This window comes from Rhynchophorus ferrugineus, unplaced genomic scaffold (genome assembly GCF_030347505.1).
Source record: "Rhynchophorus ferrugineus isolate W39M unplaced genomic scaffold, kcgeb_rfMv2 rfM6, whole genome shotgun sequence".
NCBI classification, from domain to species: domain Eukaryota; kingdom Metazoa; phylum Arthropoda; class Insecta; order Coleoptera; family Curculionidae; genus Rhynchophorus; species Rhynchophorus ferrugineus.
The window spans coordinates 38458310-38483652 of record NW_027472585.1 but is presented as its reverse complement, the minus strand read 5'-3'; the positions used below and the strand labels follow the sequence as shown (position 1 = coordinate 38483652).

At 32.1% G+C, this 25343-nt stretch overlaps 3 protein-coding genes across 4 annotated transcripts in view; 1 reads left to right on the top strand and 2 right to left on the bottom strand.

The window, feature by feature from the left end:
- Positions 1-609: 609 nt before the first annotated feature.
- Positions 610-1902, bottom strand: LOC143198673 (uncharacterized). Its single transcript, XM_076408028.1, has 3 exons — positions 1438-1902; positions 1141-1384; positions 610-1083 (listed from the first exon to the last, which is right to left on the bottom strand). Exons 1-3 carry the CDS (start codon positions 1846-1848, stop codon positions 779-781), a joined length of 960 nt encoding a protein of 319 aa, XP_076264143.1. The 5' UTR covers positions 1849-1902; the 3' UTR covers positions 610-778.
- Positions 1903-2660: 758 nt separating this feature from the next.
- LOC143198671 (KICSTOR complex protein ITFG2) lies at positions 2661-5639 on the top strand. The gene is made up of 9 exons (XM_076408022.1): positions 2661-2928; positions 2980-3182; positions 3234-3437; positions 3505-3645; positions 3709-3841; positions 4087-4267; positions 4325-4537; positions 4595-4832; positions 5185-5639. The coding sequence occupies exons 2-9, from the start codon at positions 3036-3038 to the stop codon at positions 5368-5370; spliced, it is 1443 nt and encodes a 480-aa protein (XP_076264137.1). The 5' UTR covers positions 2661-2928; positions 2980-3035; the 3' UTR covers positions 5371-5639.
- Positions 5640-6864: 1225 nt separating this feature from the next.
- The window catches only part of Otd-2 (orthodenticle-2), a 53640-nt gene continuing 35161 nt past the window's right edge, over positions 6865-25343 (bottom strand). The window contains exons 3-8 of one of the 2 annotated variants that reach the window (XM_076408029.1): positions 16492-16676; positions 14906-15057; positions 7766-7947; positions 7597-7705; positions 7316-7537; positions 6865-7084 (exon numbers count right to left, since the gene is read on the bottom strand). In XM_076408029.1, the coding sequence (XP_076264144.1) occupies positions 7004-7084; positions 7316-7537; positions 7597-7705; positions 7766-7947; positions 14906-15057; positions 16492-16676 (931 nt within the window). In that variant the 3' untranslated portion in view covers positions 6865-7003. The remainder of the gene's footprint in view (positions 7085-7315; positions 7538-7596; positions 7706-7765; positions 7948-14905; positions 15058-16491; positions 16677-25343) is intronic. The other variant, XM_076408030.1, reaches the window with a different exon arrangement.

Sequence of the window (25343 nt, the reverse complement as noted above, 5' to 3'; positions counted from 1 at the left end):
AACAAATATTTACCAAGACCTTCCAATAATGGACAACTCGGTTGCATAATCTCAAAATCTTACCGTGGGACTTGATGGCTTGTTAATTATTCCCACAGTCCATTGAAGTCAGTCAATTGCAGTAACATTTTTTTTTTGGTGATTTTTTATAGCATATTCATTTGAGAAAAAAAGCAGAGATAATGTATAACTTTTTAATTATAACATGTAATTAGCGGCATTGCTAAATACCTACCAACCGTGCGTTTTTTTTTTCATGTAATTGAGATTAAAATTAAAGGAAATATGAATTATTTATATTATCAGTGTGTATACAACTAAACATACACATTAGTAGATTTAATTGGAGAATATAAAATAATCCTAGACATTATGCTTTTTTTTAGGATTCACAGTATAATTTAATGAAACCAAATATCTCGGTACATTTAGAACAAAATCCTGTTTTAAGGAGAACTTACCTTAAAGACCGAACCTTAAGTCAAATATATCAACTCCACATACTTCCATAGATTATGCAACACAAAATATTATTGGAAATATATCAGAATATACACTGCACTAATATAAAATTGTAATTCTTTCCCATTAAAATAAAACTATTTGAGGTATTTACATTAATATATTTTAAAAAAATATAGATCATATATTAAATAAAGACCTTAAAAATATCACGAACTTAGTTCCTGTTATAATAATCTTAAAATTTGCATATAAATTTAAAGCTTTTGATTTTCTGTCAATAAATACTTCCATAAATAATAAATAATGATGTTATCTAAAACTGATTCACAATTTGATTAGAGATGCAGGCCTGAGGATTCGGCAACTGTGGCAATTGCATTTGGATCAAATGCTGGCCAGACATGTTAGGAAAACTTGCCTCTGATACTGGAATCATTTCCTCAATGATAGACTGAGTAGCTGAGTCAAAAGTCACATGCTGTAGGTAAAAGACCTTATCGGAAATTGGATCTGGTGGAACATTTACAATAACTTGTGCGATGCCATCATATTTTGATTGAGTTACATTTATCTCCTGAGGAATCTGATCATAGCTAATAGCTTGATGCATCTGCACAGCTAAAAATGTGTTTATTTATATATATTTGGTAATCAGTGATCTTAGAAATATATTACCAGCATTAGATTCCCCTAAATTCTGACCAGTACGGATCCTTTGTTTCTTTAATACTTCTTCAACTTTTTCTGCTGCCTTTTGTGAAGTTATAGCAGCTTTTTCAACCATTTTGGCAACTAGTTCTGGAAGTTTTTCATTGGACTGATGTATTGGCCTTGGAACATCAGGTAATGGCTCACAATAATGCACAAAAAATGAACAGTCTTTGTTGGTGTCAACTAGATGTAAATGTTGAAAATTGATCTAAAAAAAAACAGCTTACTTAATAAGAAACAAATTTTGATGTAAAAAAGTACCTTTACAAGCCCATTTAAACCAAGTCTCATGTGTTTATTTTTCTTCTTTGTATAGGAACTTTCTCCTAATATTTTAACATCTAGGGTTCCCCTACATTTTCTGGCATCAAACAGAAGTTCATTTTTAACCTCTTTTTCTCGATAGGGCCAACATTGATACTGTTTTCTAAATTTTACCTTCGGGCCTGTATTGGATATTTTATTAACCCAAACAGTATTTGTGACATGTGAAAACTTATTAACCCATTCATCACAGTATAAATTATAATCATCACTATCCACACGAATCTGGATCCTGAACTTTATTTCAAACAATTTGTGTTCCTTCCATTTGCAATCCGTTATATCAAATTTAGAATTCAAATGTTTCAGTATATCACTAAAATCTCTTTTCGCCTTTTCATCGGCCATTTTTCCTACTTTCCGATTGGGAATTAAATATCGACCAACAAGTAGCCTCTATTATAAGACATTTTAAACGAGTTTCGCTCTTATTTACCTTAACAATAAGAAGATAGCTTGAAAAGTTTTTCAAGAAAACCTATGTTCCGTATGAGATTTCTTGGATCATAACAATGGTAACGGCCGTGTTTACATAATAATACCTAATCCACTTGAAAATTAACTTTTAATATAAAAATAGTTTCGAAATGAAATATTTTTAAAATAAAATTTACTGCATAAATTGCTATTAATTGTATATAAAAAATAAAATCATGCTTTCCAGAACTTATTTTTGAATTGTTATTGATGTTCGGGTTATACTTCAACGTGGTAAATTAAGTCAGTAAATATCTGCTTGTCGCAATCTCAGAAATACGTTTTGACATTTAAAGGTTGCATAACATTCTGTCAAATCTCCAAGTTTAGGTTATATTTTTCTAAATTTTCAGTTTATCAATGAAAATTCCCACTTTCTTTAAAAGTATTTTTTTTGGTATTCCTATTGGAATAACTGTGATAGACTCTGTAGGTTATGTGGCTAGGGTAGATGGAATTTCGATGCAACCAGCTTTAAATCCCGATAAAAACATTACAGATTATGTTTTCCTTAATCGTTTGGCAGTAAAGTCCTATGAAATTAAACGAGGTGATATAGTTTCTTTAGTTTCTCCAAAGGATCCTACTCAAAAGATAATAAAAAGGGTTGTTGGTGTACAAGGTTAGTTTAAATTATTTGTACTTAATAGATAATACTGAAGTGTTATATAAATATATTGTAGGAGATATAATATTAACCCTAGGTTATAAAGAGCATGTAATAAGAGTACCTGAAGGACATTGCTGGATTGAGGGAGATCATACAGGGCATTCTATGGACTCAAATAATTTTGGGCCTGTTTCACTTGGACTAGTTACTGCCAAAGCATCTTGTATAGTGTGGCCACCTTCTAGGTGGCAATTTATCCAAAACTTTTTACCAGATTCAAGAAAACCTTTAAATTTATCGTCTATTATCAGTAGTTGGTAGCACAATTCTTAAGATTAATTGTATGCTAGTTTTATATATGTAATAAATGGATAATATATTGATTTTTTTAGAGTGTAATCTTCCAATAATTTGATACACAAACATACTTTCTGATATAACAACAAATATGAGGGCAATATCTTTGGTTAAGAAAATAGAATTTGAATTTTCAGGCAATGTTGCACGAAATGCTTTGACTTTGGGTGATGTGGATAATGATGGTAAATTTGAATTTGTAATTGGGAATGATCAGGGTGAAGTAGCCATATTTAAGGTGTGTGTTTCATTATTTATGTAAAATATAGCTGATTATTTATACTTTTAGGAGCAAGAGAGACTACAAACTATATCAAATCTAAGTTTTGTTGCTTGTATAGCTGTAGGAGATATAAGAAATATCAATAGAAATAGCTTGGTTATAGTAACAGCAGATGGTTGGTGTTATATTTATGAAGTTCCAGAAGATACAAAAGACATTATTGGTAATATTCGTGATAGCTTAAGTAATTTGAAAGTAGGTATTGATGAGGTAATAAATTAATATAAATATATATACATGTGCAATCAATAATGTTTGCATTATGAAAATATTGTAGGTTGAAGGTCAAAATCAATCTTCAAGTAATACTGAAGTAAATAGTACTAATGAATCAGTAGGCAGTGAAAAAAAGAATAAAAAAGAGATCAAGAATTTTTTAATATGTGTTCATAAACAAAGAATACCTTCCAATGTAAAAGTAATGTATTTTATTTATATTTAAATATTGTGTTTTATTTATGCCCCTCTCTCTCTCTTGTAGAATATAATTTTGGGTGATATTGACAATGATGGGCTAGTGGAAATGGTTGTTGGTTTAACAGATCGTGTTGTTAGATCTTACAGATGGGTTAGTGAGCCAGACAAAGCAGAAACATTGGAGGGAAAACTATTAGGTACTTGATTTTATAAACATTTATAACATTCACTTGTTTCTTTATAATCTCCTATTGAAAGACATTGTGTAATTCACTAGTTTTTTGGTTTGCCTTGACTTTGTAATGCTATATTCAGTAACTGTGACAGATAGCTAACAATCTTTTTTTTTTTGACATTGTGTCATTCAAGATGTAGAATACTCAAGTTATTGCCTACTAGATGTGTAATCATTATGCCACTAATCTTTTGATTATTATTTTAGGAAAATTTGTAGCTTTATACAAATGGGAATGTGCAAATCAAATAGGATCAATTACATTACATTCAGGTATTGATGGTAATCCATCCATTTTGGTTGCCCAGCCTGGTGGTACTTTTATGAGAATTAAGTGTCAAACAGATGAAGAACAGAAATTCGAAAACATAACAAATAAAGCTGACTGGTAACCTATGTACAGCAAAGTGCTATGTTATAATAAACTAAACTATTTATATTTTAGCTCAAGTAGAGATAATTTTTCAGGATCTATAGATTATCAAAGTTTAGGGATATCAAGAATGAGAAACCAAAACATATCAACAGAAATTATTGGTGACTTAAAAGTTTCAAATATCAATCAAGGTTCAAATACTGATATGTCAAAAAATACTCCATATGCTATCGCGACACTGGATGGGACAATTATGTTAGTTCAAAACGAGATTATTTTATGGTGAAATTTATATTTGATTTATGCGTTTTCCTTAAATATATTGGGTATCTTCTCTAGGGCAATTGCAGTTGACCACCAAATATTTGCACTGACCAAACTTGACATAACAAATAATGGATCGGATGATATTGTGGCTTGCTCATGGGATGGACAAACTTACATATTAGATCATGAAAAAAATTCAGTTCGTTTTCATTTGGAAGAACCTGTCAAAGCTTTTCATAGTGGATGGTATAATGTTGAGGATTCTGAAATGCCTGTTACTGCCTTAGTTTATGTCACTTTTAAGAACACTGTAAGTATGAACTTCATATGACTATTGAAATACTATACCAAAAGAAATAGGTTAAGTTTATTATGTGTAGGGTAATCAATATTTTTTGATGCTTAATATAAGCCAGTAATCATAAAATATTTTTAAAAATGTATTGAAAATAACAATTATTGTATATTTTTGTTGTCAAATTTACATTATGGGTACTTCCATGCGCACTATGAACCTATATATAATAGAACCACCTTATTTCATTTCTGTTGGTGTAAACTCCATGAAATTATAGTACAGGTTGACATACCTGTCAAATACCTAGAAGTTAGGCAATGTATTACACCCTTTTCTATTTTGAACTCCATATCATTATTTTTAGGTTATTATTTATTATGATATACCTCTGAAGGATCTGATATGTAAAAGGTTCGAGCCGGACTACCACAGATTAAGTGAATTGTTTGTAAATAGTAATAGGAATAAGGAACAAGCATTAGAGTATGTGCAGAATTTGGACAAAAAATCTAGGAAAGATTTAATAGAATATTTGCTTTATAATAGTTAACATAGAGAATATAATAGGTCAATACATTTTGGATGTCATTTTATGTAAAAAAAGTGGTTCGAGAAATGGATGTATGAAGATAAATCATAAAACAACAAACTATTTATTTAGGGTTGTTATTTTATGGAATATGTTCAAAGTTTTAATGTGTTTACTAGTGAATTTTAAGTGATGATAGTGGATATTGATAAAACGCTATTGCGTTTATATTGCCAACAATTTTATAGAAATCATAGGTTTTAATATTAAATAAAATATTTTATCATAAAGTGTGGTCGTTATTAATAATGTTGGGTTTTGTGGTTTTACTGGATTGTGGGTAAGTGTGATTGCATTTGAAAGAACAAAACAAATTAGGCTTAAAATTACTCTATATTAATTTTTGATTGCACAATGATAACCATTATTTCATCAAAAACGAAAATGATTCTAATTGTTAATTTTACCTTGCAATAATGAATTTTCTGTATAGGAAGAAAAATATAAATATTCATATTATTATAAGAAAAAAGTCTGGCCATTATGTGTTTTCTTAATTCAAATAAGGACATTTAATAAAGAACTCACAATTTTGTTTATTTTGTACTCTTTTTTTATTACTCATGAAAACAACATGTTCTTATTTAAGTAATATCTAATAACTATTAAATAATATTGGTTTGTGGATATAAGTAGGTGTTTACATTTAATCAATCTGCTAAGTTTTCTAAAATATATCCAATAAGAACTAAGCCAGTGTTTTTTCCCTAAAACTGAAAATTCTTTAAAGCTGTCTACTAGGCCAGTCGAATTTTCTCGTGAATACTACAAAATACTGATTAGGCCTTACAGATTTTGGAAAGATCTGCCTAAATGACTATACGAAAAGGTTCTCGTTTTTCCTCTATCTGTAATTTACAATTTTCCAGTCCTGTACAAGCAAAACGGTAATAATTTTGCAATGCGAGCAGCTTAAACCTAAATTTAAAACTAACGATCACTTAACGATATTTTACACAAAATCACTAAGAGATATGTACACATATTTATAAAAATTATCAAAGATATTTTCGATGAACATTTAGAACTTTTATTGGCACAATTTTTAGAAAAAAATTCACGTTTTTTTTTATGAACTTTACATTTAAATTCGTCCAAATTATTGTTATTGGTCATTCATATATTCATAGTATAGTCAACACTGAGAAACTGATACCACTTTAATATAGTTGATTGGCTTCTTGCTTGCTCATAATTGGCAGTATCTCATTTGAATATCTGGAGTAAGAATAATTTCAGTAATATATCCAAGTGAGATCATTTATTTTTTGTAGTTCTCAGTGTTGATTCAGTTTATATGAAGTATATATATTTACACCAAATATCATTACTCTATATACAAATTCTACAATATTTGATATGACACATCTTGAACTGTTAATCGTTTCACTATTTTATTCTTGATTCTTTATGTAATTAATTTGAGAGAAATATTCTGCGATCAGGAATGGTATGTTTTTTTGTTGCATAAGAGAGTTATTTACAATAAAGGTTGTTTTTCATTTAGGTTTAATTTACGGTTTTGAATTTGATTAGGGTCCAGGGTAACTTATAGCATTTGGGGCATTTTAATATCTACATTATTATCTTCCTTTCATTTCCTGTCCCATGAGCTGTTGTATAGCCAGCCAGATTCGTCACGACTCTTTCCCCAATTGCTTTCAATGCCATTTTCCTGAAAAATAAAATCATTAATTTATTTTCCAATTTTTGTTATAAATTACTAAATGTTATGTGATGTTTTCAAAACATAGTAGGCTTTTTATTCTATAGTGAGAATATTATTTATTAATCTAGATGTAACGTTGAACAAGAAAAATTCATAGGTGATAAAGGAAAAAAGGCAAAAGAATGAAGATGAGTAGTAGTACAAACCTCTTGAATGTAATAAATTTAGAATACTTACTGAAAACTGTGAATGGCCCATTCCGGATGAACTGAGATAATCCATGTTTGAATAATAGTAATTGTTATAGCAATTTGAGGATGAATTAGTGGTAGTCATGATGCTACCTTGCGTTGTGGGACACCAACGGTGCTGGTCTATCGAGAAACTATCTATTGACGCGGGTGACCATATGCTGGAGTTCGCCGGGTTGGTGTAGGTAGATGATGTAGCCGATGCGATCTGAAATTATTTGATTATTAATCTCTGAGTCCCCTCGCTCCCCTGTGCTCAGGATTTACCGTTGGAGGACTAGTAGTGGTGCAAGTCGGTAGCATTTGCGGTTTAACATAATTAGGACTGTCTCTAAGATGTGACGATGGATGAACCGATGGAGAGCCAGCAGACGAGCTGCAAATAAAGGCGCGTGTTTATTTTTTGTACTTATTCGATAAGGAGATTTTAAATTACCTAGTACTCGTATTATTGTTGCTGCTGCTGGTAGAGGGAGGTGTTGTAGGTGATGGCTTAGTGACCATGGCCGATGGGGTGATCTTCTTCTTGATGCCAGCTGCAGATTTCTCAGTACTTTGCACTTGATTATGTTGTTTCTGTTGCTGACGACACTTTGCTCTGCGGTTTTTAAACCAGACCTAGCAAACAAAAGAAAATCTGTATTATTCAACTTCGTGTTTTTGTTACAATTGTAATTTTGATTTATAATATATTCGAATGTTAAAGTTTAGTTAATTTGTTAATTTTGAAATTGTTTTCTCACAAAGGTACGATGTTAATATTATAGTAAATTGTACTTGAACTTATTCATTTACCATCCTATATCAGAGATAAGGCGAAGTTGAGATCTAACGAAGAAAATGTTGCCTTATTTGAGAGGAATATTTGATTGATATTCAACAAATTTAACAAATAGTGTTGCAAACAATTGGAAACGAAATTTTGTTTTGCCAGATCGTTCGCGTATTTTGAAATTATATTTACTTTGCTGTTTATATATGGTTTAATATGATGTTATATTAGATCTGCACTAATCATTTTAAGACTTGATTTTTTTGATGATTTTATTAGATTATGATCGATATCTTGATTGTGTTAAAATGATACATAGGTATTAGTGATATTTTAAAAATTAAACCATTTATTGGTGTTCACATTATTTTGTCTGTCCCCCGTTTATAAATGGAGTATTTCCAATAAAACAGTCATCTATGTCATCAAAGTTTATAATATGTTGCCACACCAAATTTAATTTTATTTTGATAAGACAATACTAATGTAAATAATATAATAAAAAAAAAACGTTCTAATATATAATTTATTTTAACATAATAGTATATTTAATGGACATTTATTGGTGGATTTAGACTGCATTTAATTAATCGGCCACTATAGTTTGTAGGTTAGAGTTGTTTAATGTATATATAACATTGACATATGAAAACGTGTCCACCAGTACCAACACAAATCGATTTTATAGACCGATTTGGTTACACGTTCTGTTTCTTTTTAACTAGTGTAATGTTAATTAATAAAATGAGAAAAAAAAATGCTCCGAGTTTAAAAGGTTAAAAAAAAAACCGTTTGTATAAACTGAATTTGGCAATACGCTCGATGGTGTTGATGACAGTAGTGTCTAGTTCTGGAGAGTCTCAACAGTTTTTGGTAATTTAAACCAACACTAAAGGCTGTAGAATGTAATATAAAAGAAAGCATTCGGCCAATTGAAAATAAAGTTAATGTGAAGAAAAATGTTGTATCTCAGGGAACAATTTTTGCTACTAGAAATAAAGTAGAAATGAGTATCTTTGAACGGTTCAATCCAAAATGATGAGAAATCAAAGTATTTAAATAAAGTCACAGGCTGACTGGGACCATTTAGAATTTGTCACTGAATATTTTTATTTTTGAATAGTTGTTAAGCTAAATATGTTTTTTATATACTTACAAATAAATTGTATTTGTTATCTTACATGTTGGTTTTCTCTTTTTCTTTTTAAAATTAAATATGTTTGTAAGATACATTTATATTACAGAAGATTAATATTATACCAATAAACTTACTTAAATATTTGATGATAATAACTGGGATCCAAAGGGAACTAGGTTAATTTGTTGTATATACATATTATTTAAATATACGAATAATTTACAAAATAATACCTTTCACATATTGTTTTCTTTTCAAAGTTATTATAACATGAAAGATGTTTATAAAAGGTTCTTCATATTACATATTTTGTATTATTGGAGTTCAAAAATCTAATATTAGGTTTATTTGTGAATTCAAGATAATTTATTCTATTTATATTATATTCTTCAAGGATACCTATCATATCAACTATTGATACTTATGCGCATACGGGGATTCTCCAGAACTAGACTCTTGTGGTGAAGACGTGTATCGGCTGTTTTATTGGAAGGACTATATAATGCATGGTGTTCAAATTATTTTATGTGCCCCTGTACATAAATAGTTGCTTATTATCTTTTTTCCTTGGACTAATAGGTCAATTGAAAAGTCCTCGATCTGACACATAAATGGCGCTACTATAATTAAATCCATATCATATTTAGTTAGCCCTAACCCTCAAAAGATGTGTGTACAAATTTTGACAGCTGTTGGATCATTAGTTTGTGAATTATAGCATCTTGAGTGAAGCAACTTTTGTTATAGTGAAAAAAATGGATAAAAATGAATTTCCCGTGCTGATAAAATATTGCTTTTTGAAGGGAAAAAGTTGAAGCAAAAACCTGGCTTGATGCCGAGTTTTCGGACACTGCCTCCGGAAAATCAATCATCAAGATTGCTAAGTTTAGACGTGGTGAAATGAGCACCGAAGACGCTGAACGCAGTGGACATCCAAAATGATTTTGAATCAACAACTGAACGTGTACATCATATCATTCACGAATATTTGAGGTATGAAAAAACTCGGTGCAAAGTGGGTGTCGCGCGTGTTCTCTTTTGACCGAAAACAACGACGAGTTGATGATTCGGAGCAGTGTTTGAAGATGATCAAACGTAATAAACCCGAGTTTTTACGTCGATATGTGACAATGGATGCAACATGGCTCCATCATTTCACTCCGAAGTCCAATCGACAGTCATCCGAGTGGACTGCACACGATGGACCCGCTCCAAAGCGTGGGAAATCGCAACAGTTGGCTGCAAGATTATGGCGTTTGTATTTTGGGATGCATATATAATAATTTTCATTGAATACCTTGAAAAAGGAAGGACCATCAACAGCGACTATTAATTACATAACGTTATTGGACCGTTTGAAGGACGAAATCACCGAAAAACGGCCGCATTTGAAGAAAAAGAAAGTGCTGCTTCACCAAGACAATGCACCGTGTCACAAGTCAGTGAAAACGATGACAAAAATCCATGAATTGGGCTTCGAATTGCTTCCTCATCCACCGTATTATCCAGATCTGGCTCCCAGCGACTATTTCCTTTCCTCAGATCTCAAATGAATGCTCGCTCGCGAGTTTACAAATTGCAACAGGCAATACATTAAACATCTTGATAACGTATGTTATGTACAAAAAACCTTTGAATAGACTATATGTATATTTTTGAAATTTAATAACTGTTCGTCTGATATTTTACGGGAAACGACGAGAGAGATGACAACCGAACGTAATAAAAGCAAAAATACCCGCGAAATTTAGTAGATTCGATAAAAGATACGGCGAGCAAAGCGAGGGCCATTAGTATGCAGTCTCGTTGCGCGGGCAGACGGGCCCGATGTCGGCGATGGAAAAAAGTAAGGGTGCCGGGGGACTCTCTCTCTCTCGGCGGCCCACAATGGGCTGTGGGCGAAACGTGTCTCGGCATAACACTGGGAGGCTAATAAGCTAACGACCGACGACTGTAAAATTAATAGTTTCGTAAACGGCGCCTTTTCTTCCGCGCTGATTTATTATTGTGCACATTGTTGTTCGGTTTTTAAGGTTTTTATTGTCGCCACACGTTCGATATGTCCGGAATTTTTTTCTTCGCGGAGTAAAGCGGACCGCTTCGTTCCCTTTGTGTCTCAACGTTACTAATGCCCGGTTCCGGAGAGGTGAGGGAGGCAGGGAGGAACGCGAACAAAACACCATCGTAGGATAGTCTACAAATACCTGTCGATATTATAACATTGTACGAACCGTCTGGAAATAACCTCAAGATGACGTGCAAAAACAAACGAAGGAGAAATACAGTGATATCAAAATGTCTTTACAAGTAAACACTGTATCAAAGGACACTACGACAGAACTAAGCGTAAGAGGTAAAGATGCTCTCTAATGAAAGTAAAATATATTACTTGGATATACAATTGTTAATTGGTGGATTAGACCTCCAGGAGCTATAACTGCAAATGCCCCTAGAACTCTAACTCATAGGTGATATTGAAAAGAGTACAATGTAAATATAATCAAAACATAATCCTAACCTACAAACTATTATAACTCTGTACTTAATTGAAGTTTTAAGGCCTTGCATATTATATGCATTAGATTTACTATAATATTAAAATAAATGATATTTGAGAACAGTAATTTTGTTTAATCATCTTATTTGGATTACAATTTTGGTGTATGTCAAAGCCAAACTGAACTAAACCTCAGAGTTGATACGTACAAAATATGAGAACCTCATTACAGAACATCTCTCTTACTCACCATATTTCTCAATGTATTTGTACTTGGTCAATTGTAATTGACTCAATGCAAGACTTTCTTTATATTTAAAATAAAAAATTTAAATACTTGTAGAATTCTGTTTTATCTCAATTGTTGGCTTCGTATATAATTTGTCCAAAAACTTTATTATGTTTTTTATAGCAGAGGCTGTCTTTTGTTAACCTATATTTCTATCATTTCGGGTTTGAAAAGAATGTAGTAGACAACTTAAAAAATTAATTTATTCGCATTTTGGGATGTTTGGACAGGGGAACAGTTATAAAAAACAATATTAACTAGACTCTTCTTGATCATCACTTGATAGAGTCACCATGGTCGCTATGTCTAGCAGTTTTCAAATAATATATAATAAAAGAAATAAATAACTCCTTAAAGGAACATTGATTTTTGGGTACTGTGCTTGTTCTCTAAGTGATCTTTGTAAATATAAACTATGTTGTTCAGTAAATAATGAATAAAATAAGTATCAGGACTGACAGATAGGTGACGCTAACCTTTCCAAACCTAATCTAGTAGTAGTTATAACCTCAAGATGACGTGCAAAAACAAACGAAGGAGAAATACAGTGACATCAAAATGTCTTTACAAGTAAACACTGTATCAAAGGACACTACGACAGAACTAAGCCTAAGAGATAAATATGCTCTCTAATGAAAGTACAATATATTACTTGGATATACATTTGTTAATTGGTTGATTAGACCTTCAGGGACTATAACCGCAAATGCCCCTAGAACTCTAACTCATATGTGATATTGAAAAGAGTTCAATGTATATATAATCAAACATAATCCTAACCTACAAACTATTATAATTCTGTACTTAATTGAAGTTTTAAGGCCTTGCATATTATATGCATTAGATTTACTATAATGTTAAAATAAATTATACTTGAGAATAGTATTTTTGTTTAATCGTCTTATTTGGATTATAAATTTTGGTGTATGTCAAAGCCAAACTGAACTAAAACTCAGAGTTGATACGTACAAAATATGTACATATAAATATTTGCAAAATAACTTTGGATAGACTATAGATATAGAGATAATTGAAATATATATCGATAATCAAAATATGTAACAAATATGGCAAATTTTTGCTACAAAATGTGAACATTTCAATTTTATATAATGACCAGAAACTGTCATCATTCACATCACAACATCGTGTCCTATATAAACATGTAGTATGCATACGAACGGTGTACCTCTCATTGATTCACATAATATATGTTTGTTTACTTTAATGCCGTTGAAAGGGATGGTATTTATTCGGAGTTTTTCGTGAAGGAAAAAGAAATTTGTTCGTCGGCAACACCATTCGAACGCCCTCGGTTAAGCTGAATATTCGTTTGTATACAAAGCGCGAAAGAAAACCTATACCTACGAGTCGACAATAGCGTTCTCGTTTTCACTGTTTATACGGATTCCCTTTGTCGAGTTGTCGCACGACTTCCATTGATTTTCAGTTACGTTGAATTTGATATTTTTGTCACTACCGTCTGGTATTGTCCAGTTGTCATTGCCTGTCTGGCTAATAAACACTATTTGTGCTATAAATACGCGCGTGTATGCGTCTCGGGTTTTCATGACAACAGTATTGTAGGCAACCTTCAACACAAATCACAATTTAGACCAAGCTGTATTTTATATTTCCCATTGTAAATGTTTGTTTATTTCGTATGCATTTATTATTGGTTTTAACATATCTTAAAAGCAAACTGAATGGCTTTTGCATTAAACGACCTCCGATTTTCCGTCATATCATCTCAGGAATAACATTATACCCAAATATCTTATTAATTTAGATAAAAATATGTGAAACGTACGTGTCTTTGTAATTTGAGCCGTATTTCGGTGTGGAACAGTAGAGCTGTTTTGCAATGGTCATTTTACTTTGATGTTAAGAAATAACATTAAACTATTAATAAATGATTATTATCCATGGGAAAAAGGTGAACCTTGAAATTTGAATTTGAACTATCCAATCTCCCGACAATTCTTAGAGTTCTTCATTACAATTCTGAATTTGTTAAAAGTATATGGAAAGTAACAGTATGTAATATATGTCGTTTTTTCATGCGCTTACAATGTTTTGCAAAATTCAAACATACTGTTACCAAAAAGCTACTATATCTAATATATTCAATAATATTTGAATGATTCTTTGAATAATTCTACCCAGAAAAGAATGTGATATACAGTTTCATCTTTTCTGGATCATTTCTATGACTTCTCGACTTGCACTAATTTTGATTTTTATCATATGGTTCGACAGTAGCGCTCTCATTCTTCCATATTAAAATAACTTTCAGTATTTAACTTAATATTTTTAACAAAAAAAAATGGAACCGACTCCAAAAAATAAATAAGGAACTCACTAAAAGTTAAAAAATAATCAAACTTAGATTTTTAACACAAAAAAAAACATTTTAAAATAATATATAATGTTATAACAGTCGTTCTAATAACTGAATAAAAATAATCAAAATCCTTATTTAGCCTATCTGCTACACGTATTTTATATTCTACTATATACACATAATTTAGCTTAATAACTACCTAAATCTATTTACAATTTTGTTTTAACTATTACCAACTGATTACTTGTTTTGTTGGTAATAAAAGAAATAAATAACTCCTTAACTGTGCTTGTTCCCTAAGTGATCGTTGATGATATAAACTATATTGCTCAGTAAATAATTAATAAAATAAGTATCAGGACTGACAGATAGGTGACGCTAACCTTTCCAAACCTAACCTAGTAGTAGTTATAACCTCAAGATGACGTGCCAAAATTCAGCAATTTAAATAACTTTAATATGTAATGTAATATGTAATTAACTTCTTTTAACTAACTAACTTTTCTTAGACCTACTTTTTCTATGACATTACTTACCTGGACGCGAGATTCAGGTAAACTAATCTTCAAGGCTACTTCTTCCCGCATAAATATATCGGGGTATCTTGTTTTGGTGAATAGGGCCTCCAACACGTCCAGCTGGGCCCTTGTAAACGTGGTCCTCTCCCTCCTCTGTTTCCTCTGATTGCCTAAAAAAGAAAATATAGCTCACGGTACGGTAGCACGTTTGTTCGCAATGTGATTCATCGCGAAGCAATTAGTAAGCACGAATTAGTTTAACCTTCTCCCGGGATTCGTCCGATACCCAGCCCTCTTTTTCTACAGACGTATCGTGTCCTTTTGTTTTCAGTTCGTTAGATGATGGATTGGCGGCCCACGCGATCTATTACGTGTTCATGTCATTTTTTTTTGTATGTAGATATTGTTTTAAGGTTATTGGGACAAGACTGACTAGTCGTAATCATGTTCGTACAGATAGTGATCTAGTTTCGTTACTAATAGGAATGATTCTTAAACTACAGTTCCTTCAACAACTAATTATTTATTTTTAGATTAATTAAGTAATACAGGTCGCGTATGTATTGGAGCACCAATGAAGGCCATTAAAAATATATACTATTGCTATTAATATTACTACAAATTAATTAAAACCTACTAGGTGTTGCTTGTATTTTGATTTGCGATATTTATTGGTAAACATGCAGACTACAAATGGAAACAACTGTTAAAGAACTTAACCTAATAAATTGATTACTATTGTTGCTTTATTTGACAAGAACATGTTGCCGAAAGTCATCAAACAACTTTTGATGATGCTACTCCGTCATATCCTAAATATCGATTTTGATTTCGTCGATTAAAATGTGGAGATTGTGTTGTTAATGGCAAAGAATAACTTCGGGAACAAAAACAGTTCCAAATGGAACATGGTTTATTGGATGAAAATTCAGCTCAAACTCTTAACGAAATTTCAGGCAGCTTAATAGTTAATGAGTCGACTCTTTCCTGACGTCTTTATGCGATGGGAAAGATCCAGTAGGAGGGAAAATGACTACTACATGTAAAAAAAGAGTTCCTTGTGACACATTGTGTCTGTCACACACATTGTCATCTGTGAAATCGGTGGGACCAGAGTGGCGTGCCGTTGAAATCTAGTGAAATAGCTAATAGTGGTGGCTACTGATAACAAATGACCAATTTGAACTGCGCATTGATCAAAAAATTTCCAGAATGGGTCCGGAGACACGGTAAAGTAACTTTACGGCACGATAAAGCGTCGTCTCATAATGCAGAACCAAGGCAGCGTTGAAAGCACTTGGATGGGACATATTATCGCATCCACCGTACTCTCCAGGTCTTTCCCCGTCTGCATATCAACTTTTTGTATTAATAGGACACGCGCTTGCGGAGCAGCACACAAATTGTCGATTTCCGGTACATCTAGAATATTGTACCAATTTTTTCAATAAAAGCAGTTCCAAAGTGAAAAATGGTTAAGATACACGCAAGTACCTAATATAATTTTTTTTAAACATATTCCTGTAGTACTGAATCAAATTTGTGCGTAATCATAATTAGTTGTTGGAGTAAATTAAACTAAAATAATAAATAATTTTTGGTACCTAAATACATACCCATACTGCCTGGGTAGGCGGCCATCGATGGATGCAGTGAGTCCACTGGCAGACCATGTAACCCCAGACTAGGCATGGGATAAAGAGCTGACTTGTACGCCATGGTACCCCCAGAGTTTCCACCGCAAGTACTTCCAAAGCCTGCGAAGGATATCTCGTTGTCCGGGTTGCATCTGAGAAGAATGATTAATCTTTTTTAGTAAATCCAACAAGTTAATTTTATATGGGAAGATAGGTATAGAGAACGAAGAACAATGGACTATTTTAATTAGAATTAATTTACATCAGATTGCTTAGAATATATCATGGAATCTTGAATCTTGTATCGTTTTTTTTTTAAATTTTGCATGATATTTATTTATATTTGCATGTGATATCATAGCCTTTGTTATTAATCAAGACACCTAATAAGTTTTAACAAAATTTTTGGCAATAAAGTCACAGGGCAATAAAATAAAACCTTGCGCTTCACAGAAAAAACGAATTATGTCTATGTACCATTCGTAACGAATCACTAAGTAATGGTGTTAATATAGATACATGTAAAGAATAATTAAAGTTATCTGACTCCAAACTCGATAGCAATGTTACAACTTTATTGCATTAATGTTACAACATATAGATACAACGATTTTGGGTTTTATAACATAAAGTATTTTGAAGCATTTTTTAATGAATGAATGCAGCTGAAGTTTGAATCAGTAGATTTGGTAGATGATCAAAAGTAAAACGATTATCTATTTCTAACGCATCTAACAGCAATATGCTTCTTTTCAAAACAACTAAAACTGATTCGACTTAACACCAGTAATATTTAGAGTATTATAGGACTATATTTACAGCATAATAAGTTAGAGATGTTGTGGGAGTATTGTAAATTGAAATTGTAATATTGCTAATTGGTATATATAGAATGCGAATTGAATTTATTAAATCTAACACAAAATACATAGTAATAGAACAATATTGGATCATGTTACTGTGATCAATAAATAGTATGACATAATGTAGTGTTGTTCTTTATACATTTCTTTCGCTATAATAAATTGTGACCAAGATTGTTAGAATTATGTACCAATAACTTTTGCATATTCGTTAAAACATTCTTTTCTCTCACAAAAAAAACTTTTTAATCTTATCTTTTCAAGATTGATTGATGAGTTTAAAATTTAATCGAAGAAAACTTGCCATACAAGAAATTAAAATCAGCCATCAATGTCAGAAAAAGTGTTGACAAAAACGTATTTTATCCAAGTGTATTTTCAAGTACTCCATTCAAAAATACCACATAAAATTCCTGTTGTGTCTATTTTTCGAAATACATACAGCATTTTATATATTACCTCAAGTTCTTGAGATGGAAAAGGAAAATGGAAACAGTTTGGTAGAAGAAAGACTCAGAAAGAATTCCAATGACGCCAATTTAAAAGAAAAATATAATCAACCACATAAGATTAAGCCAATTAGAGATCTTGGTTTGTCATATGGGGATGGAGGAATTTCCAAGGTTAAGGTTATAGTAATGGAGTCGTCTACAGCATGATGTCTGAATGATTTTTTAGGAGATCCCAAAACACAGCAATGACAAGTCATCAAATTATTCATTGTATCTAGTAAATGTTTTTTTCAACAATTTATAATTTAAATATTATTAGCAAAGAATTTTTTAGTTATTAATATATCATTACTGGTGGTTGCCGACTAACCTACCATTTGTCTCTACAGTAACCTACAACTAGATATTTATCTCAGGGAGACCCGATGGCCCTTAGTCTTTAGTAAAATAAAAGTTAATAGTGCTTTTCAGTGCTTTTACTATTTACTACAGCTCACTACATGATTATAGGGTTTGGTTCCCTTGAGCCTGAATCATAGTTCAGTGTTACTCCAGAATTGCAGCACTTTGGTGTTAACATGGAGTCTTTCCTCATATTTTGTTGCGAATCGTTTAGTTTGCGCTATATCAGTTGGAAAGCGAAGGTTTTCGTGTAAGTAATTGTTGAAATCCGTTAAATACTTGTATTATGTTAATATTAATTTTCGCAGAACAACTTGACATAACCGAATTCCACAGATCCATATACGTTTTAGTATTTGCCTTGTACAGCAGCAACTATAATGTACCGATATTTTAGATTCTTTTCCAAATAATCAATAAAGTTTTTTTGTATTTCCAACCAATCAAGTTTTACATCTTTGCAAGGTTCATCCTAAAGTACCTAGCGTTGTTATTGTATGGGATAATCGTGTTATTCATATTTGTTGGTATATGAACAGTTTAGTTGTAGGTGAATTCAATATGCACTGATTTACTCTCATTGCCTTTTATTTTCCATTTCTTAACTTAACAAATTAACAAATTGTGTTTAGTTATACTTCATCATGTATTATATACAGTTATTTTAGTATTTTCGTTTTTGGTTCATTATTTTCTATATAAACGGAAAAAAATACACCATAAATTTATGTCAGAATTATATTTTCGGTCTGATACTTGCAATAAAAAAACGTTATCGTGTCGGACCTGCACGTTCCTCGATCAACAACGCTACGGCGCAGGATCGGGGACTTATCGGCCAGCAGCATCCGGCGGCAGGAGCGGCGGTTGCAGGCAGAGAGAGAGCCGTCGCCCGCTTAATAGAGTTGTCTTGTCGACAGCACAATGATTGAACCCAAAGGGCCACTTTGGCCCTTATCTATGTTTGCAGTTGGAGCGCTGGGCCTCGTCGTCGCTGCGGACCCGAGATAACAAGGGCGTGTGCGAGGCCGTACGCTCTGCAGTTTTCCTGCTCCTCAATTTGTTATCGTTACGGTTTTGGGGAAGGGGGGCGTGAAGGCAGCCAGGACCACTGTTTGGATTTCTCGCCGAGGATGTTAGCACAGGGACGATGATGACTTGACTTGTGTGGGGAGGGGTGCCCCGGAGGGCGAGGGGGGATTTCACGGGCATTATTTTTTATTGCCCCTAGACAAACAAACCAATTGTCGAGCAAACGAATTTGAAAATTAAATCAACTAAATTTCTGTTTTTTATGACTATAGCAATAGTAACATGTTAATTGAAAAGTCCCCGGCCTACCATAGTAAAACATATTTTTTGGCAAAATTAGTTTATTTTTATTCAACATAATTCCCTTCAAGGGTGATACACTGATTATAGCGACCCTCCAACTTTTCGATACCATTTTTGTAGTACGATTTGTCCGTTGCTTCAAAAGAGCACTCAGTTTCAGCGATCACCTCTTTATTCGACGGAAATTACTTCCCAGCAAGCATACTTTTGAAATCTGAGATCAGTAAATAGTCACTGGGGGCCAAACCTGGAGAATACGGAGGAAGCAATTCGATGCCCAATTCATGGATTTTTGACTCGGTGTTTGATCTTGGTGAATCAGCACTTTCTTTTTCTTCAAATGCGCTCGTTTTTCTGGCTGACTGTTGCGTTTTCCCACGCTTTGGAGCGGGTTCATCGTGTGCAGCCTACTCGGATGACTGTCGATTGGATTTCGGAGTGATATGACGGAGCTATGTTTCATCCATTGTCACATCGACGCAAAAACTCAGATTTATAATGCTTAATCATCTTCAAACACTGCTCCGAATCAACAACTCGTCGTTGATTTTGGTCAAAAGTGAGCTCGCGCGGCACCCACTTTGCACAGAGCTTTCTCATGATGATATTCATGAATGATATGAAGTACAAGTTCAGTTGATATATTTAGAGTGTCTGCTGTTTCATTTAATTTCAATTTATGGCCATTCCAAATTATTTTGTGGATTTTTTAAATGTTTTCGTCGGTAACAATCTCTTTTGGGCGTCCACTGCGTTCAAAGTCTTCGGTGCTCATTTTACCACGTCTAAACTTAGCTTACCAATACTTGATGGTTGATTTTTCTGATGCAGTGTCCGGAAACTCGGCATTAAGTCAAGTTTTTGCTTCAACTGTATTATTTCCGTTCAAAAAGCAATATTTTATCAAACGCGAAGTTCCTTTTTATCCATTTTTTCACTATAACAAAAGTTGCTTCACTCAAAATGCTATAATTCACAAATTACTGATCCGACAGCTAGAAAGGCTATTGATGATATCTTGTTTTTTGAACAGCAAATGCTTATAAAAATTAAATATTTATACAGAAATTATAGTTTCATCTATAACAAATCATAGAATATAAAAATTTTAACCAACTAATAAGGAAAACAAATATGAATAATTAAATATTAATCTATTAATGAAATCAATAGAAGAAAATTTACATTACAAAATAAAATATTACGAATGGATTTGTTAAAAGAAAACGATTTAAACACAAAGATGCGTTCAATCTGTCGCATATTATTTTGTTTGCTTCGTGAATGAATCGTTATTTTAAGGGTTAATAATTTAAATTTTACTATTAAATTAGAAAAAAAGCCTTGATGTTTTTTATTCAAAATTCAAAACACATAAATTGACATTGTTTCATCCATTGTCACATGTCACATGTTGATTACGCTTGATCATCTTCAAACACTGCTCCGAATCAACAACTCGTCGTTGATTTTGGTCAAAAGTGAGCTCGCGCGGCACCCACTTTGCACAGAGCTTTCTCTGTTTTTTTTTTACTATTAAATTAGAAAAAAAGCCTTGATGTTTTTTATTCAAAATTCAAAACACATAAATTGACATTGTTGTTAGCTTAAAAGACATGAAAAATAATGGGGCTTCCCACAATTTTTCTCATTTTTCCAGTAGACAGCGTTCATTAAGTCTTCGTGCTTGTTTATAACGATAACACATGTATCAAAAAATAGTACAAGTAAGCTTGAAAATCAGTATTATTTACGTGAAATGAAAGTGACTTTTTAATGTTATTAAACATGTTGGGTTCTAAGCCAAAAAATTGTTCGTTTAAAATTCTACTTTTACTGTTACTTAAATAAAGCATATTATTCTTGTTAAAACAAAACTTCAAAAATAATGAGTTTAATGTTTTTTAAATGCTTTGCTGGGATGGTATAGCTACTATATTATGACTCAAGAATTACCAAATAAAACTATAATTTGGCATACACATTTTCTATATTTTTTGCTATTGACTTGGTATAATTGCAGGCCAATATAAAAATTGTATCATTAGACAAGTCAAGCTATGATACCACTAGGTTTATTACACAAAATTAATTTTTAAACAAATTAGTTTTGGGACTCCGTGTTCTGCAAATTTGTAGAAATTGAGGTCCATCGCAAATCAGTGACGTTGTAGAATAGAAATTCAACAGAAAGTAGTGGGAAATTATATTTGAATCTAGAAAGATACTTAAATAGATATAAAAAAAAACTCAAATAAAACTTAAATAATATAAAAATTTTAACCAACTAATAAGGAAAATAAATATGAATAATTAAATATTAATCAATTAATGAAATCAATAGAAGAAAATTTACATTACAAAATAAAATATTACGAATGGATTGGTTAAGAGAAAACGTATTAAACACAAATATGCGTTCAATCTGCCGCACATTATTTTGTTTGCTTCATGAATGAATCGTTATTTTAGTGGTTATTAGTTTAAATTTTACTATTAAATTAGAAAAAAAAGCCTTGATGTTTTTTATTCAAAATTCAAAACACATAAATTGACATTGTTGTTAGCTTAAAAGACATGAAAAATAATGGGGCTTCCCACAATTTTTCTCATTTTTCCAGTAGACAGCGTTCATTAAGTCTTCGTGCTTGTTTATAACGATAACACATGTATCAAAAAATAGTACAAGTAAGCTTGAAAATCAGTATTATTTACCTGAAATGAAAGTGACTTTTTAATGTTATTAAACGTTTTGGGTTCTAAGCCAAAAATTGTTCGTTTAAAATTCTACTTTTACTGTTACTTAAATAAAGCATATTATTCTTGTTAAAACAAAACCTCAAAAATAATGAGTTTAATGTTTTTTAAATGCTTTGCTGGGATGGTATAGCTACTATATTATGACTCAAGAATTACCAAATAAAACTATAATTTGGCATACACATTTTCTATATTTTTTGCTATTGACTTGGTATAATTGCAGGCCAATATAAAAATTGTATCATTAGACAAGTCAAGCTATGATACCACTAGGTTTATTACACAAAATTAATTTTTAAACAAATTAGTTTTGGGACTCCGTGTTCTGCAAATTTGTAGAAATTGAGGTCCATCGCAAATCAGTGACGTTGTAGAATAGAAATTCAACAGAAAGTAGTGGGAAATTATATTTGAATCTAGAAAGATACTTAAATAGATATAAAAAAAAACTCAAATAAAACTTAAATAATATAAAAATTTTAACCAACTAATAAGGAAAATAAATATGAATAATTAAATATTAATCAATTAATGAAATCAATAGAAGAAAATTTACATTACAAAATAAAATATTACGAATGGATTGGTTAAGAGAAAACGTATTAAACACAAATATGCGTTCAATCTGCCGCACATTATTTTGTTTGCTTCATGAATGAATCGTTATTTTAATGGTTATTAGTTTAAATTTTACTATTAAATTAGAAAAAAAGCCTTGATGTTTTTTATTCAAAATTCAAAACACATAAATTGAATGAATTGAATGAACATTCAGAATGTTTTTGATGGTTATTTCAGCCAATTCTAGGCAATTTGGTCTCTACATTTCTGTCACTAATCCAATCAATAAGTAATAATTTTAACGAGTAATTTAGAGTGAATTTTATTACGAATTCAATTTTCGATTCATCTTCTGTTCGCCATGATGATTAACAATTTACAAGGACATTCCTTGAGTTGGAAAGACATATTTTTCTCATGACCAATTGCACGTGGCATGTTTTCATTTCGGCAAACTATCCGCTTTATTTATTCCTGCGTCTGATAACAAAATGTCTCAAAGTTCACTGACAGGAATCAAGTGAAACCAACTCATGTAATAAAATAAATAGCTTCACCTTAACACATACTTATAAAAAAGGTTACAAGACGTTAATTGACACTACAAAGCTCACCGAATAAGTCAGCTAGTTTTGAAATAAGCTATTAATAGATGGCTCTACTAGAATTAAATCCATATGTTTTCTAGTTAAGCCTAACTCTCAAAAGATGCGTGTATAAATTTTACAGCTGTCGGATCATTAGTTCTCTAAAGATATCAACTGAACGTGTTTATCATATTATTCACGAATATTTGGGTATAAGAAAGCTCTATGCAAGGTGGGTGCCGCGCGAGTTCACTTTTGATCAAAAATAACGACGAGTTGATAATTCGGAGCAGTGTTTGAAAATGATCAAACGCAATAAACCCGAGTTTTTGCATCGATATGTGACAATGGATGAAACATGGCTCCACCATTTCACTCCGAAGTCCAATCGACAGTCACACGAGTGGACTGCACACGATGAACCCGCTCCAAAGCGTGAGAAAACGCATCAGTCGGCTGGCAAGGTTATGGCGTCTATGTTTTGAGATATGCATGGAATAATTTTCATTGACTACCTTGAAAAAGGAAGGACCATCAACAGCGACTGTTATAGAGCGTTATTTGGTCGTTTGAAGGGCGAGATGGCCGAAAAATGGCTGCATTTGAAGAAGAAAAAAGTGCTGCTTCGTTAAAACAATGCAATGTGTTAAAAATCTGTAAATTGGGCTTCAAATTGCTTCCTCATCCACCGTATTCTCCAGATCTGGTCACCGGCGGCTATTTCCTGTTCTCAGATCTCAAGATAATGCTTGTTAGGAAGATATGTTCGTTGAATGAAGAGGTGGTCCCCGAAACTGAGGCCTATTTTGAAACAAAGGAGAAATCGTACTACAAAAATGGTATCGAGAAGTTGGAGTATCGCTATAATCAGTGTATCACCCTTGAAGGGAATTATGTTGAATTAAAAAACTAGGCCGGGGACTTTTCAACTGACCTGTTAGGATTTACAATTAAAAACTTTATTAATTAAAAAATTTTAAAAAATAGATAATTTTATAAGAAAGAAAAACAATTAAGCTATAGGATAAAATATAATATACCTAATCTCTTGATCTATTGACTATTATATTCTTTAAAATATTTTTGGTGCATTGATTGCCTCGCTATAAAATTCAAACTATATACTTATTGTCGCTGTTCTGATTCGGAATACGCCAGAGGTTACTCATTGTTCAGGTATATCGACCCTACTCGATTCCCATTGGATGCAATTCACATTCATCATTCAACGCTCGGCCGCTTTTGTTGTTGCTATTTAAAAAACGCCCCAGTATCTACCCTCCCTTTGTAATTGGTTTCGTTTTGGGACTAGAGCTGATCCTCGCCCAAGAATAGACTTAAGCGAACGCCACGCTGTCTACCAAGTTTTGCCTCCCGGATAAGCGCCCTGTCGGTACTTTCACGGTTCTTCATTGATGCGAGTCGTATTGTGATGACAGCGTTCAGAAAAGGGTTCTTCATTAAGTTTTCCTTCGAAAAACGGTAATCTACTAGTGGTGAAATGTTTGCTCCATTGGCGACAAAACAAACGGCTTTCGGCACTAGTACCACCCGTAGACTTCATCGTCGTTTAAAATGGTCGATTATTAATAGGAAATAATACTTTGATTTGGTTTGCTTTGGTTCTTCTTCTTCTAGATAATCTAATTAGATATAAATTATCTTGATTCTCGTATAAAATTTGTTGTGTTTCAACGAATTATTATTATTAAAATTTTGATGATGGGCTTCTTTAAATATGTGTTGGGTTCAAAGGAGCTTTTGTTATACTATTTGAATTCAGAAACACATTTTTGTTTGGATTATTCCTTCTTGTGTTGAATGAATCTTCATCTAACTCTTTTTTCATTCAGCAATCA

Excerpts from the sequence above, each read along its gene's own strand:
- LOC143198671 (XM_076408022.1), top strand. The coding sequence starts at position 3,036 with ATGAGGGCAATATCTTTGGTTAAGAAAATAGAATTTGAATTTTCAGGC. Across the intron at positions 4,268-4,324 it reads ATAACAAATAAAGCTGACTG|CTCAAGTAGAGATAATTTTT; the intron begins GTAACCTATGTA and ends TTTATATTTTAG. Across the intron at positions 4,833-5,184 it reads ATGTCACTTTTAAGAACACT|GTTATTATTTATTATGATAT; the intron begins GTAAGTATGAAC and ends CATTATTTTTAG.
- LOC143198673 (XM_076408028.1), bottom strand. The coding sequence starts at position 1,848 with ATGGCCGATGAAAAGGCGAAAAGAGATTTTAGTGATATACTGAAACAT. Across the intron at positions 1,385-1,437 it reads GTTTAAATGGGCTTGTAAAG|ATCAATTTTCAACATTTACA; the intron begins GTACTTTTTTAC and ends GTTTTTTTTTAG. Across the intron at positions 1,084-1,140 it reads TTTAGGGGAATCTAATGCTG|CTGTGCAGATGCATCAAGCT; the intron begins GTAATATATTTC and ends ACACATTTTTAG.